At 42.5% G+C, this 16231-nt stretch overlaps 1 protein-coding gene across 2 annotated transcripts in view; it reads right to left on the bottom strand.

The window, feature by feature from the left end:
- Positions 1-15237, bottom strand: part of TP53BP2 (tumor protein p53 binding protein 2) — a 49647-nt gene extending 34410 nt beyond the window's left edge. Inside the window, exon 1 of one of the 2 annotated variants that reach the window (XM_032989119.2) lies at positions 14981-15237. In XM_032989119.2, coding sequence (XP_032845010.2) covers positions 14981-15007 — 27 coding nt within the window. In that variant the 5' untranslated portion in view covers positions 15008-15237. Of the gene's footprint in view, positions 1-1238; positions 1497-14980 lie in introns of those variants that run through there. The other variant, XM_032989120.2, reaches the window with a different exon arrangement.
- Between the last annotated feature and the right edge of the window lie 994 nt (positions 15238-16231).

The raw sequence follows: 16231 nt of genomic DNA, 5'->3' as shown, positions 1-16231 counted from the left end.
TGCATGATGAAAATTAAAATACAAGGACTTAATTAATTCCTGAAACTACCCAAGTTTAAAAGATGAATATACTTTTTTCTTCCTAACAGTTTCTAGTGAAATATACAAAATTTAGATCATAAAATTTCAACAACGGACAACAATCTTCCAGGGAAAAACTCAGTCCCTTATAAAATATTATAAACAAGTAGAGAACTTATTAAAAAAAAAAAAACCCTACCTTAACCCTGGTTTTCACTATTTGCTGAATTTCTAACTTTATGCAGTCTTCCTGCACAGTGTGTAATATACAATACAAACTGTGGCATCTATTCACATTGTATTTTTCATCTTCAAAGCATCTTATGACCATGAATTCATGACACAGGCAAGCAGTTTCAAGCAGTTTCCTACTCTATAGGCAGTGAAACTGAGGCATACAACAAGGCAAAGACAGACACAAGAACATTATTTGGTAGCCAAACAAGCATGCTGCCTCTGGAGATTGTGATTCATTTCACTACCTTGCATTAGAGCTAATAATATAATTCTGCACCACATTCCATAATCTCTGCATTTTAGACCAAAATCTAATATCCTTGAACCACACAACACCAGTGTTGGGGGTTTTTATATTTCTGTAACACAGCTAAGTAACAGTCTTAGCTTGCATGACAAATTTTCCTAGCTCTCATTTTTAAAGAGGCATTAAAAGTCACTCGAAGTAGGCAATGCAATGCTTTGCAGTAATATTCTATTGTTATCCAAGTTATACCTCTTACGTTACACTGCAAATGTTTCAACATAGGCAATATATCTTCCTACAACATGGAGAACATGTACACCTTATGTGCTGCATAAACAAGCCTCCAAAAAGCAGCTCATAGCATGCCCTTCAATGACTTTTCTACACAGTGTGGTTACAGAGAAGCAATATACATCAATACAGAAAATATATTTCACAAGTATGTGAAATAGCTTTTTTTTAAAACACTGCGTGGGAGGGAAAATAATTACAACAATATAATTTACCTCCTGAACTAAAATACATTTTTAGAAGTTAATTTTAGTTAGCTGAAAAACTAGCAACATAAAATTTTCAGAATGAAGAGTTTAACTATCAAATTTCAAGTACAGATGACAGAAATGAGAAATAACTGCTTCCACCCACAGATCTGATATGCCGTTTTAACCACAAATGTTTCCTGTTAAATATAGAGCCCCTCCAAACAGTTTTAAATGGCATTCTTGCATCTTACCTAGTGGGAACACTGATGCTGCACCTTCCCAGATAGCCACAAAGAAATCAGCTGCTAAAATAGATGTTTTTGCTGACTTGATGCAACTTTCTAAACAACAGAAGACAGCCTGCACAACAGCACATTTTCCTGTTCTGATAAGCAGCATTATGAGCTGGTGCATAGTTACAGCTCTCCATTCAATGCAAAGTATCTCTCAGTAATAAAGTAATTCACCCATTCTTCTGCCTCAAGTTCCTCAGAACCCCCACACAGTCCTTCAGTAGGCAACATGCTCGCTTATTGCGCTTGAAGATTAAGGTAAGCAAAAGATTAAAGTAAGTAAAGATTATAGACTTACTAGAAGACAGGCACACGGGATGATTGCTATCCCCGATCCTGTTTATATTCAGTTGCTCAGTAAAGCTAGGTTCAACGGAAATGCAGAGTAAACTTTAATATTTGCCTATAGCCACACCCAAATGCATGGAGTTAGGTTCTTGCTGTCTCACCCGCCACACACACTACTCCATTTATATTTTACTGGCTTTTGGCCATAAATATGAGAAAGGAAGTTATGATGCAAGGTAGGTGGAGTACAGTCGGAAGCACCGTGGGATTGTTCAGATTATTCCCAGTCTATATAAAGCATAACCCTTTTCCCTTTCAATTGTATCACAGGACAAAACAAGACTCAGCCTTTACTCTCAAAAGCGTGGTAGTTTTTGCCTGTATAGATTGTTTTAAAGATAAGTTTATTATGTATTTGTACTTTATCTTGGCTAAAAATGTCAATTTTTTCCAGGACTTAAAATGCAACATTCTTCTATGTACACTTTTGGGGGGGTGGGAAAACAGAGCTGGAAACAGTGGAGGAAGCTTTCCCCTTCCTTTCCTTTTTTTCTCCTCTCTCATCCTTAATGTAGAGAGAACAGAATGAAAGCCATCTACTTTTGGTATACACTAGTAAAACTCAGCAAACATGATAGGACAAACGCAATGTTACGGCTCACTATCAGGCATGCATCTGAATCATCTTTAGGGGAATCTGAAGACCTGCAAGGAAAAGAGTTGGGAGTTCTGGCCAAGCATTGTTATCATCTGAAACCAACGGATGCAGATTCACAACCCTCCTACTTCATGGACTGCAACCTCAACGACATAACTCAGTGCTTCAGTTCAGACCTACAGATGAGGAATATGCAATATCTTCCTGCCAAAACTCAGAAAATTATCATCATCTTAATTTAGCCATTTTGGTTTTGCGAAACCTGCCAGCCATAGCTCACAACTGGTAAATACAGAATTCCTAACCTACATTCACCCTCTTCCAGTAGGGTATTAGGCACAAGGTCATTAAGAAGAAGACTTTCCATACAAAGACTTTTACTTTGAACCCAAGTTACATTTTCCAACTTGACATTTTTCTTCAGTCATTCTCATACACCAGAAGAGAGCAGAAGTCCTCCCATAAGCCAGACATCAGAAAGGTCTATGCAAGTGACACTCACTATTTTGGATGAGCACTAAGCACAGGAGCAACACACTCCATACTCCTTGGTGGGGCTACCACATACGGAAGGCAAGAATGTCTCAAATCAAGTGTGGCTTTTAAAGCCACTTATACTTTTGGACTGCAGGTCTATTGCAACATCAGCATTAAGCAGAATAAAATATTCTAAAATATATGGGTCAGTTTGTTTGTTTTTTTAAGATATATAAACTAAATTGGTTTCAGCAACATACATAGGAAACCACAGCCTTTTACTGAGCACCCACATTTGCCAACATATCATGTACAGCTCATTCTGCTCAGACCTGAATCCACACTTGGATTTGCACCAATTTAGTTAAACACCTGCAGGAATTCAGAGTAAACAAACCCTGAATACATTCTTCATATTGTGGCAGCATATTCACAGATCTCTTCCCGTTGCCATCTGTAAAGTTCCTCTCCTCCACACATTCCTTCCAAAGCACTCTTCCCCTTTCTCCCCAGACCCTTCCTCGTGGCTCCTTAGAGCCACCACTTTTACACTGTTGGACACTTCACCAAAACCTGCTGCAAGCTGACTGGCAGAAAAGCAAGCCTACACACAGTGTTTGGACTTGTACTGTTGGTGTCCTACTTGGAGTTTGCTCCTCCTCCTCCTGGAGCCAGCAAAGGAGAATTGGGTCTTTGGAGGCTTGTCCCTTCAGGCAGACTCTGCCTCATCTTCTGCATTCAGCATTGAGTTATAAACACTTGATACACAAGGAGAAAGCAATTAATATTTTCATGCAGAAAAAAAAAAAATGATACCACATAAATCTTACAATAGGTACTGTGCTCTGGAAAAAGATAACAGTCTAACTCATACAACATAACCACAGGGGTTTACAATTGCTCCTCCTCCCATTCTTCAGTATCGCCATACACGTTGTGCCTAACAAGAGCCTAAAGCCAAGGCAACATACAAGCATAATGAGCAGGGTTATGACCTCAAGCTTAAGCCTGAATCATTTCAATTTTCTGTACTCGCGTCAAACCCAGAGGCAGTCCTTGTACTAAAAACCAAACCAAAACAAAAAAAACCACAGTAATAACTAAATAAAGGAAAATTTTAAAAGAAACTAAGCTACTCTTGCTGCTCTAGAGTTTTGAATCCCCCCCATTGGGAATAAGCGTTACCGTTCTCTTAGCCTCCTAGATGGTTAGAGGCCAATAAAAAGATATACTGACTGCTGCCAGTTGGAACACTTAGGAATTACACCTCTCAAAACAGTCCCTTACGACGCATGTATATTCTTACAATGAAAAGAAAGCCTAGTATTTTTCCTGGTAATCAAAGATTTTGTACAAGCCAGGACCCTTCATGGAAAAAAGCAAAGTTACACTTACATCGGGAATGAAAGCATATTTAATGCAACCTACACCTAAACAAAACAGGCTATCACAGTAAACTGGCACCTACCTATACCACCCCCACCACACCGCCCACTGCCTAAGCCACCAACTCCTTACTGGGTTTAAAAATAATCGCCTTCTACTTTTCCAGCCAATTATAATAATCTCACCAATAAAAAGACAATCAGCATTCACACCAGGAAGCACTCGATCTCAGCCCACCAGAACACACAAGTCAAATCCACATTTATCATGCAACAAGTACCTGACCCACACATCAAGCAAATGTATTAGCTTCTATTTACTGACAACAGGGGGCTGTGCTCCTGGGAGCACCCATGGGGGAAGCAGAGTATTGAAGTAGAAAAGAGGATTTTTTTTTTTTTATGAGCTCAGTTTAAAAAATAAAAAAACCACAACACTGCAACAACATAAAAAAAAAGCGTAACATATGAACAAGAGAGCAGAAACTTTGTGATTTAATAGCAACACAAAAGAAATCATGTGGCAAGTCAGAAAAAAATGAAGCATAGAACATGGGTTTACTGCAAAGCCAGTGACTTCATAGAGCTCTGTGCCAAATGCTTTTGAAAGTACTACTCCTTACATCACATTAGTCACTCCTCCAGGAAAATAGCTGCCAAAATCTGTGTCCTACCTCCATGAAACAAACCTATGACAACCAAAACACTCATGACATGTACAGGTAGGTCAGAGGACACACCGTTTCTGGCACCTGAAACAATGACACATGTTTAACCATGCAGGTAATTCCAATGTGGGGAAAATCACAGGATACACTGTTCGGGCTGTTTTGTGATACAGGCTGACCAGTCTGGTATCCTAAAGTGCATCACTACAATGTGAAATTCGGGGGCATTTTAGCACACTGCAGGTTGACATCTCCTTTATGCTGCAAAACCAGAACACGTTGTTCAGCCACCTACCCTAGGATAAGCAAAAAGAAACAAACCCAAAACAAAAATTTCAGACCACATAGCACAACAGTCTGCGTGCTTTACCGCTTTCAAGGTCAGCTCCACCTTCTTATATACTTGCCTCCAGGAAGCAAAGGCTTCCTGATACATGAGCTTTTCAATCTCACCAGGATAAATATATGCTTGTGTTAGTCTAACTTAATCCTCGCAGTGAGTGAGAATGCCCAAAGATGGTGGAGAAATTCCCCGCTATTACAGTCTCTCAAGACAACATGGATGTTAAGGAAAGCATAAGGTATCATCTGACTGCTACAGCTTAGTTGACCTAAATGGGGAGCTGACAGAAGCAAGACATGCTCTTCTCAAATCTCCCCTACTATGTCTGATTATGCAGCCCCATGGCAAATCACTTCTACCATATAGACCTTTTTGTGGCTTTTTGCCTTTAGCGTAGGTAGCATTTCCTCCCAACTGTCACCCAACTCCTTACTAAATTCGTGGGGAAGCTACAAAAGACATGTGGCTTTGGGTGGGGATGGAAACCAAAGGAACAAGATCATCCATTTGAGCAGCATCCTACTATTAAATTAATTAGGTGTAACGTCACACCATACCTTTGCAGAAGGGTAGCTCTTTCCAATTCACCACTGGTTCTGGGTGGGAACATACTGCTGTTGTAATGGAAGTGCACCTTGAAGAACGACCTTTGCTTGTCAGACCCAGATGACTGCTACTACACTGAGAGCGAGCAGCAGCACAGGCAACCAACATAGCCACCAGCAATACCAAAGACAACCGACACAAAATGCCTATGCTTGGTGATCATATCTATTTGACAACAGCTGAAGTTATTATTCAAAACCACAAAGAAAGGTTTTTGTCCTATCACTTCTGGGCTGCAAACATGCAGGAAGTCATTAGTGACTGTGCAGATACTGAAGAATATTATCCTACAGCAGTACGTGTTCAACTGGCACCAAAGACACATGGAGCTTTTGCATCAAAACAGATGGATTTTTTTTGTTATTTTGCAAGTTAAAAGGAACGAGTGGGGCTACTCCAACACAGAAACGATGGATGGTCAGATGGTCTTAGTCAACCACATTATAATGGGATATGTACAATAACTACAGCAGAACTAGGAAGGAGAAATCTTGCCGTTAGACCATTAGCCCACCAAGCACCCTACTTGATCTAAACTTTGCTCCTGTGATGTAGAGCATTACTACATGTTTTAACTTTCATCAGAAAACATTCAGCTACTGTAACAGAAGCTGCAGAAGGGTGGCAGATTGTACAGTTGATCACTGTCTGACAGGTTTTATTTAAGTGCCGCTCACTCCCCAGACAGAGCTCTTTCTAGGCGATACCAGGCTCTACGCAGACACGCCAGCTGAGAAGCAAAGGAGGGGAGAGCAGTTCAGAGCAGGCTTGCTGGGTGGCTCTGCATGTTGTCACCAGCAAAGTCATGACAGTGATCTTCACAGATGGCCTTATATTAAATGGTGGTCACTGAGGTGGTCACAGCTATTTTAAATTAATTAGAGTTTAATCTAATCAATACTTATATTATGCCAGGTTCTTCAACAGGCTTCTTTTGCCTCAAGAACTCCAGAAATTGTGTGTCTCAGCCTGTTACTATTTGGCCACTCATTCAGCTTCCCTGGAGGTAGAAAACGTTTTCTCTAACCCAACCCACTAAATGTTATTTGCAAGAGAAGCACTCTAACAATGTTTTTGTGCAACACTGGGAAACCAAGCTGCAGAAGGGCATCGTGAGCAAGACCTACATACAATAGCAGAGAAATAACAATGCAGAGTCAAGAAGCATGCAGTGCCATTTCCATAGCTTCCTGACACAAACCTTTATTTATAATAAAACATGCTCTAGTACAGCTGGAAGACACAGTATGGGTATGACTGATAAAGTGGCTATGGGGCAGCATGACAAGTAGACAATGCTCTTCAGAAACGTGGCTCATACATGACCCATGGCACAGTCGCTTTGTTGTTTTTGGTATTTCACAAGAGAGCTTCATGGCATTCTCTGAGCAGGTCTGGAATATTTTGCCCAGCCTCTACACACAGCGACACCTCACCCCCTCCCTCTTTTGCAGCCAGAAATCAGTCACATTGCCTGCTACGTCAGCTTTTCCTGAACACTTCATTATGTTGAGGCACACACACAGACTCACCACGACTGAAATCAGAGAACCTCTAACAAATTCTGGGAATCTTATCCTTTAGAGGTCTTCCCAGCCCTAGCATGCCCAAAGATGGCAAGGACGGGTTTCATTTTTGTGGAGAAGTCAGGGCAGGAACCATCAGTCACTGCTCTGCACGGCCCAGCTACTGGTCTGGGTGAGGTTTTGCATTCAGGGCAGCATACACATATGTAGGATCATGAGTAGGGTGAAAAAAGGTGTTTGCGTACACTTTATAAAAAAAGAAAAAAAGCACACCAGACAAGCCACCACTCTCAAGCAGCAAGGAAATTACCACTGAGTTATAACTGTGCCAAGGTATGACAGGAGCAGCTGAGTGAGAGCCTCAGTTACAGGGAATAAGAGTCTTCCTGGACATTTCTCTGTGATTTGCTAGCCCAGCCAACTTGCACAACTTCAACTTTGTCCAGCAAAACTAAGGAACAGGGGTTAAGATCCCTGTGTGCCTTGCTGAAAAGTCTTGCGGCTACTGAAACCCAAGAAGGGGACAGTTACCTGGCAGAAAGCCAAGCCTCCACATCTTGAGAATGCAAGAGGGATACTCTACCCCAGTGCTTACGAGTAGTCTTCCAGCTCCTTATTCGCACACTGCAAGGCTGCAACCATGTCCACAGACCAGCAGGCTGCTACTCCACTGAAGTACCAGAGCACATGTGTGGTTTGGTGAAGCACAGAGTTCAAATGGGATAACAATGACAGCATTTAGAAAGAACCCACTGAAGCAGATCTAAGAAAATATGAATTCTCCTCTTAAAATGACAGAAGGAAATGGAAGGTTAGGAAAACACACAATTCCTGAGACTCTTCCTTATCTTTCAATTTAAAGAAACAATGGGATTTAACATTCTATTGCAATAAAGGAAACAGTAGTCTAAACTTAGATCTAAATTGCTCCTTAAGCAGTTAAGCCTCACAAAATAAAAGTATCAAAAGACAAGGAAAATCTCTTAACTTATTCCAACAAACAACAAAATAAAAACCACATGCTGCTTCTTATATCCAGGATATGCCTTAAACAGGAACACAGACTTTACACACATGTAAAGGATTTATGAGCAAGCACCTCTTTTGGTGACTATTCTCAAGCGTGGAACAGAATGAACTACCATCAAGGTTCTCTCCCCACTCATGATTAACCCTACAGAAGTAGGGGTGCAGGCGATGTAATTACTTTAAGCAAAATCATGTAATACTTACGCTGGTAATGATGACTTGTATTACAGCTGCACCATGATGGAGCAGTTGGTTGGACTCTACGGGTCTCCCAACTCCCACGCTGAACTCACTATATGACCTTTAACAAGTAGCTTAACCTCCCTGCAGCTTCCGCTCACTTTATTAAATGCTCTAATTTATAGTAGCTAGCATTTTACAGACTAGATGTTTGATACCGAATAACTCAAAATAGCATCAGAAGCTTTCAAGTCAGCAATGTGAACGTGTCTGTGTTTTTACTTGAGCTTGCATACCCTAACTATAACCCAGATACATTGCAGATAAAGGTTTTCCTGAAACAATTTCATAATCAAGAGAACCATGCAGAACAATGGATAACTGCAGTACATGTTTGATTTTTAAATGTATATGTTTTACTTTGCAAAAGGATGAAACAAAGATGTAAGAGTAGGATTAAAAAGGAAAAAAAGCAAGAAGCGTTCCCCTAATCCTCCCTTCTAAAAGAGATGTCAATAAAAGCTACGGTACTGCACACAAACATCTATCAAAGGTTCATATCATATTAAGACCTGGAAGCACCACTGTAGTATAGAAGAAATTGATACAGGAATGATGTTACCATCTCAGTAATAAAATTCTTGGTATTAATGACACAGCAACAAAAAAAAACAAAGGATTGTGTCCTTCAGACACAACTGGGTTCAACACCCACGCAATGCCATTGATACGATGAAACAACTGGTGAGGACACATGCATGACTAACTTTAAACACTGGCAGCAAGATCCAGAATATCAATGATTAACAACAAGTAAATAGCAAAGGCAAGTGGAAGACTGGTTTCTGCCTTTTAACACATCCAGCATCATGACAGTCACAATAGCTGACCTGTCCGGGATTCACTCACAGTTCCCTCTCCAGGAACATTGAACCCAAATTACAGCAACAGTTATCTAACACTGTTTTAAACAATGTTTCAGGTCTCTCAGGTTCCACAGAAAAGCCTGAAACCTCTAAAACGGTTGAGCAATCCTGACTAAGATAATTAAGTACACTTCACATGATGTCCAGGATTTCCAGTGACCTTTATACACAGTATCATCCGACTGTTTAAGAACTAAAGATCAAAAAGACTGCCTGACTCACAAGTGGCTAATCCCCAGAGAAAGGAGGCCTAAAGATAATAAAACTTGGGAGTAAAGAGAAGAGTTTTATCTGCTCATTACCTCATGAATGGGAGCACCTTCCAGTTTCCAGAGCATTAAATAAGTTTTTACACTTCACAGGAAATGGAAAGCCCAGAGATTAAAAGGATCTGGGGGTTCCATTGCTATCAGTGGGGACATGCAAAAGGAAGCAAGAAGTCCTCCTCCAGCTGTGCCACCAAGCCATGGGAGGGAGCTCGAGTCGGTCTCCTCGGGGTTATCCTGCTCCCTCTTCAGAGAGGCTGTATGGCAGCAAGGCACAAGTCTGTCCATAATTAAACAAGCTCAATAACACACACAGTAGGAGAGAAAGGAGAGTCCCCGAGGCAGACTACTAACAAGGACAGCGGCTAGACAAATGGAGCACTTTCGAGAGGGTTTCTTAATCAATAATTTGAAAGGAATGCTAGGCACATCGCCATTCTGCTAGTTTATTCTGCTGAAATAACCCTTATACCTGCGTCTTTTAAAGTCCAATCGACTTGCATGTAAATTAATCCCACAAAGACTTGTTCACTAATAAAATGGAGATCCCATCTGGCAAGACTAGGAATAAAAAAAAAAAAAAATCCTGTGAATTATCCACCCATCCCAAACTTCATCACTGCATACTAGCCCTTGAAACAGTAAATGCAAAAGCCCCATGAGGAACTCATACCCTGAACTGTTGAATAGATCAGAAGCAGCATAATTAGCTATTCCCATGGCCTCCACAGCTTGATCTGGTATGAATTTGTAATATTGCCCTTCCCGCATTTCTGATAAAAGCCACACAAAGAAACAAAGATGTTTAACATACTGCAGTATAATATAACACAAATTGCAGATGGAGAGCTAAGGTATTAAAAGTCACCTGAGAAGTTAAACGCATTTAAAACTATTCCTGGAACAGTTATTCACAGGACAGAAAAAAAGAGATCTTATTGTGACAACCTGAAAGAGGAAAAAAAAAAAATAAAAAAAAAAAAAAGGAGGAAAACAAAAGAAAAAAAAGAAGTACTTGGGGAACCTCAAGGCAATATTTCCTATTATGCATAACAACAGGTCACAGTCTATAAGAAGCAAGAGGTAGGTTGAAGTTTAGAGGCAAGAAAGCTCAGCAAAACAACCACCTAAGCTTTATTCAGCATTCTAGGCAAATTACTTTAAACACTGAATACAATCACAATATTAAAACTTTTAAATGATTAACATTAAATGGAAAATCAGGCAAAAGAACACACAACAGATACTAAATACTTCAAACAGATGAAGATATGAGGCATACGCTTGGAAGAGCTCAGTCTGAAGTCCCATTCATGCACTGAAATCCATGCAGGCAGACAAGAATAAACAGTGTTAATGACTGATAAATCTGATTGGAGTTTAAATAATTAAAAGACTACAGGAAATGGGGCTGAGATCCTACTGATCACTTATTCGTATTGTAACAAGTTGTTAAACTCTACTGGGGTTCACTTCATTTATAAACTTATAGCTGCTCATCTTACAAAGTGCAAGATACATTTCCGTTAAAATTTTTTTAGTTAAGCTGCAAGACAAGTATTTTCTAATAAATTTGCCCAAGATGGGCTACTACTACACTATTTCAGTAATTCAGAACCCATATGGCAATTGCAATTAACTGCCTAATGGCACAAGCAAAACAGCTTTAATTGTAAGGATTTTGAAAGGTTATAAATAATTTTTTTAAAATATACACATCCACAAAGTAGCAAGCATTCTGCAAGCCAAATATGTACTATAAATCCAGTGCTCACTGGACATAACAGCTCAGAGAAGACCACTTAGAAAAGCATTCAATAAACTTTAGAGGGGAAGCACAACTCCTTGTGATATCAAAATTGCAGTGTTACACTCAACCAAAGCATAGTTTAACTTGATTAGAAAAAAATACATGATTATCAGGAAACTTCATTTTCAAAAATGTAAGTTATTTCTGACAATAGAAGGCAAAATTAATTTAGGAATCTAAGCACTCTCCAGTTTGCTTATTTAGTCCCCAATCCTAATAATATATCTGCATGTCTGGATCCAACCTGATTTCAGGGAGACTTCCAATGACTACTCACATAAGACAAAATGGACCCTTATCTAGATCAAGGGGGTTTGATCCAAAGACTTCTCTGGGCATTAAGGAGTAGCTCAATCTCTGTTACCGCCTACTATCTGCAAAAAGCCATTTATCCGGTATGCATAATGACGTAAATTATTTCTCAATACATGCTCATCTTTAGGGTAATAATGTAAAATAAGGGAGATACACCAATTATGATGCAGAAAAATGTGCTATTTTAGAAAGTGTTTCCAGCTCCTTTTCACTACTTAACAGTACCAGTCACACTCCCACAAGCCTTCAAAGATGAAAGGTGAGACAACTTCACACAGCTTGCCAGCATTAACCCTGTTATTACCTTCATCAGTACAGCTACACACAAATTACTTCGTATTACACCCTTATGCAGACTTTTAATCACATTGTCCTGACATATGGTTACAGCAGCAGTTTAGCTCCTATCTGTCATCACCGCAAGGAAAACATTCTCATTTCAGGGTAGTCTCCCAAGAGCACGAGTAGTTATGCTGCTACAGCAGTTTCCGAGCTTTACACTGGCAGCTACTCAAGAGGTGAATTTCTGGCTGGGCTCATGCTTGCTAGATTCCCCACTTGGGGTCACAAGCCCTCCTGTGCTGTTTAATCCCTTGTCCACACTAACCTCTGGAGCAGAGGAGAGATAGACCTGGAGCAGAGTTAAAATCTTATCCCAAGAATTTTATTTAGAGGGTGGGAAAGAGAAAGAGACATGATAAGAAACTTTAGGCAAGAAACAACATTTTGCAGGTGGTTTAAGGCCAGCCTGCTTACTATTCCTTCAAGCAATGCAGATAAAGATACTCAAGTCCATGAACACCTCATTAGTGTGTAAATAAAAGACCGTTCAGATGACCGGACTCTCTTCAAACCCTCCTTTTCTTCCAACCCCAAACTCTTTCAACCTCTTTGTTAAGAGAAATAAGAATTAGTTCACTGGGGGGCAGGAAGAAGAAAGAGACAAGGAAATCTGTAGAAATACTTACAAAAGAAGATAAATAGCAAGAATTACTTTTGGCACTGCATTTCCCACACTTTTGTATTCACATTCATATGAGTATATTTACTAGAAAATGTTTTCAAAGTGGCAAATGTCTATTTGTCCTACAGCCAGTGGACCACAGCTTTTTTTTTTTTTAAAAAAAACCACCGTTTTCCACTGTTTAATATAACTGCTGGACATCTTATCCCTCTAAAGATTATATGAAAACTTTGGTTTGTTTTTTTTTTTTTTGTTCTGGTTTGATTTTGGTTTTGTTGTTTGTTTTTTGTTGTTGTTGTTGGGGTTTGTTTGTTTGGTTTTTTTTTGTGTTTGTTTTTTTCCCCCAAAGGCGAGTTAAAGTTCTAATACTCATAATACTTACATTTTTAATTCCTTTAGCCTCATTCAACCCTCACAAATATTTCATTATTCACAGTAAACACGATGTGAAAAGCCTGTATCCATCCCTTTATTTATAGGTTAAAAACCAGAATCACTAATGAGTTGAGTCATCAGCCAAAGTCTGAGCCACCAGGGCAATGCAAACTCTGGAATTTGTCACCTGCAAACGCTGATGGCATAAGACTGCTCCTGCTTGTTTTCTTTATTTGAACTCAGTGACAAGGAACTGGCTAGCAACAATATCGCTTGGAGATTTCGCTGTCATATGAGTGTGCTTACCTAGCTCGGTTTTGACATGGGTTGAACTAACACCTTATTATATTTACTGCTTGTTTTTCTTAGTTTTTCACGGGTAGACAACACTACAGTTGCATAATACATTGACTATTTAATCTGTAGTTGGGCTCATATTCTGCCTGTTCCTCCCTCATTAGTTACAGCAAGTCACCCAGCCTTCTCTAGTGTTCTGAGAGATCAAATTATCGCTCATTATTTCCTCCTAATTGCAGAGAAAGAACCTCACACCAACAGCAAAACAAGCATCCCTGAAACACCCATAATCTTCCAGCACGGATTGCCAGTTTCACCTCACAGCACAGCTCTTTCTTCACTTGCTTCAGTCAGCTCCTGGAAGAGTTAAACTGGAAATAATCTTTAATAAAGAGTGCTGTCAAAAGAACTATCTATGCGTGCAAAGCTACTGGGTACCTCCAAGCGAGGTAAGGCAGGCCATATCGCCAAGGGGAGGGTGGCGGAGAGAACATTTTAAAGCACCCTCAACTCGGACTAAGCAGGTATTAAGATGCCTAGGATTTTCTGGACATATTCCAGTCTCTCAGAACAACAGATTATGGGTTTCATGGGGCATCCCTGCTGGTAAAACCAGGTATTCAGAGGCAGGCATACTTTTTAAGGAGACTAAGTATTTCATGTCATCACCTTCACATGTTTTGTACTGAAAACTAAACAAAGTTGATGTGCTATGCTTTCATCCAACTTCAGCAGACAAAAACGGTGTAGTTTTAAAATCAATGTTAAAACTCCGGTAGGAGGTGGTTCTCCCTGTCCCTTTTCAAAGTATTAAACCAGAGACATCTCCCAGAGCAGGGCAGGTTTAACACACAGAGCCGTGAACAACTCCCGAAACTCTCCCAGCCGGGGATGGGAACCCCTACCCCCGAGAGCTCATCCCTTTGAATCGTAAACAACATGGACACCATCTTCCTCTGGGAGTCCGGGCACTCCGAAACAAAACCACCTACCACCCCCCCGAAGCAGCAGGTACGGCTCGTTTCAAAGCAACTTTAAGAACTTCATACCATTAAAATACAATCATAAAAAAGCAGGGTTCGGAGGAGGTGCCTGCTTACCCAGCGGGGAGCGGAGCGAGCAGCCCCGGAGGGGCACCCTTAGGGACATCCACCCCCACCCCCCCCCCCAGGAGCGGGGCGAAGGGGGAAGGTCCCGGGCGCTGTGAGCCCCCCCCCCCCCCCGCCGCCCCCCGGCCCCTCCTTCCCCCCCGCCCTGGCTCCGCTCCAGCGGGCCCGTCTAACAAGTTGATCCCGGCGCGAAAGAGGAAGAAAAGGAAAAGCGGAGGGGGGGGGGGGGGGGGGGTGTGGTGTGGAAAGAAAAGAGAAGCCGGGAGGGGGAGGGGAAGCCCCTGCGCGGCCGCGGAGCCCTCGCCGGGCGGAGGGAGGGAAGGAGGGAGGCAAGGCAGGTCGGAGGAAGGGCCTTCCCACCCCCCCCCCGCGTCCGCGGGATCCATTTTCCCTCCCGCTGCCCCACTCCAACTTTCCGCACCCCCGGGCGCTCCACCGCCGTGCCGAGCCCCCCCGGCCCTGCCCGCCCGGGACTCACCGGCATCATCTTGGAGCCGAACCGCATGGGGACGGCCGGTGAGCGGTGCCGGCCCCGCTGCCCGGAGCGGGAGACCGGCGACCGGGGTGGCGGCGGGGCCTGCGCTGCCGCCGGGACGCGCGGGGGGGTGGAACCTGTTGCGGGAAGGCGCTCGGCTCGGCTCGGCCTCTGCTTTGTTCCCACCGGGCACCGCTCTCCCGCCGCCGTCGCCCCCGGCTCCGCTCCCAAACTAACCCCGGGCCCGGCGAGGAGGAGCCGCCGCGCCCCGCCCGCCGCCCACCCACCCCCGGGAGGGGCCGGCCCGCCTCCTGCCCCCCGTCGGGGGTGCCCGGCCCCGGCCGACTCCCGGCTCCGCTTCCACGGCCGGTGCGGCTCGGGGGCCAGCCCTCCCACGGATTATCCTAACGACAATCCCCCTTTTAGCTCTCCGTGGACGCGGACGCGGCCACTTTAGCATCTCTGCTCAAGGTACGCTTTACTTTTTTCGCTGTTTTCAGTTGGACCTGGCGGTCGAGCCGCTGCGGCCAAGTCAAACCTCGCAGAACAACGTTGAGATGTCAAAACAAAGTCTTCAGAGACCCGTATCAAGTTTGGGCTGTCCAAAAAACAACCCCACAAATCTTTTACACCCATTTAAGAGGGGGGAGGGAGGGAAGAAAAAAAGTTTCCCCTTCTTTGGACCAGAGCGCGGGATACCCATTTCAAACCCAGGTACTTTGCTAGCAGCAGTTCAAAAGCTCAGGGAAGGCTTGGAAGAAAAGCATGCTAAATGAGCACCGTTACTGGGCTCTGCAGCAAAGCCAGCTCCATCTGTTTTTCCTACTCGTATTAAAATCTTCGCAGTTATTAAAAAGGATAAGAGGGAAGAGGATCAGAAGTTCCCAGATGAAGGGAGAACAAAACTCAGACTTAATTTGTATATAAACATCTCCTTTTTTCTAAAGCAGTAAAGAAACCTTAACAGCATTGATAAAAGCCCGGGGAACTCCTATGCAATAATCAAGTATTGTTCAATGCAATGCTGTTGCATCAGGGGGAAGGGCTAAAAAAAAAAAGCTATAGTTGTCTAATTACAGCAAAGAAAAACAAAAGACACTTCTGTTGTTGTTACAGCGGTTTGAAACACAGCGATAGGTAAAACATGTCCCAGAAGTGTCTCGCATCTGTTTTAAACCTGCTGTACAAAGCCGCCCGCCCCGGCTCACACCCCCGGGAGCCCTTCGCTTTCGCAGCAGGCACCTGCCTGGCGGG

The sequence above is a fragment of the Tyto alba genome, unplaced genomic scaffold (assembly GCF_018691265.1).
Source record: "Tyto alba isolate M040663 unplaced genomic scaffold, T.alba_DEE_v4.0 Super-Scaffold_16, whole genome shotgun sequence".
Classification (NCBI taxonomy): domain Eukaryota; kingdom Metazoa; phylum Chordata; class Aves; order Strigiformes; family Tytonidae; genus Tyto; species Tyto alba.
This window is presented reverse-complemented; position numbering and strand designations above follow the sequence as displayed.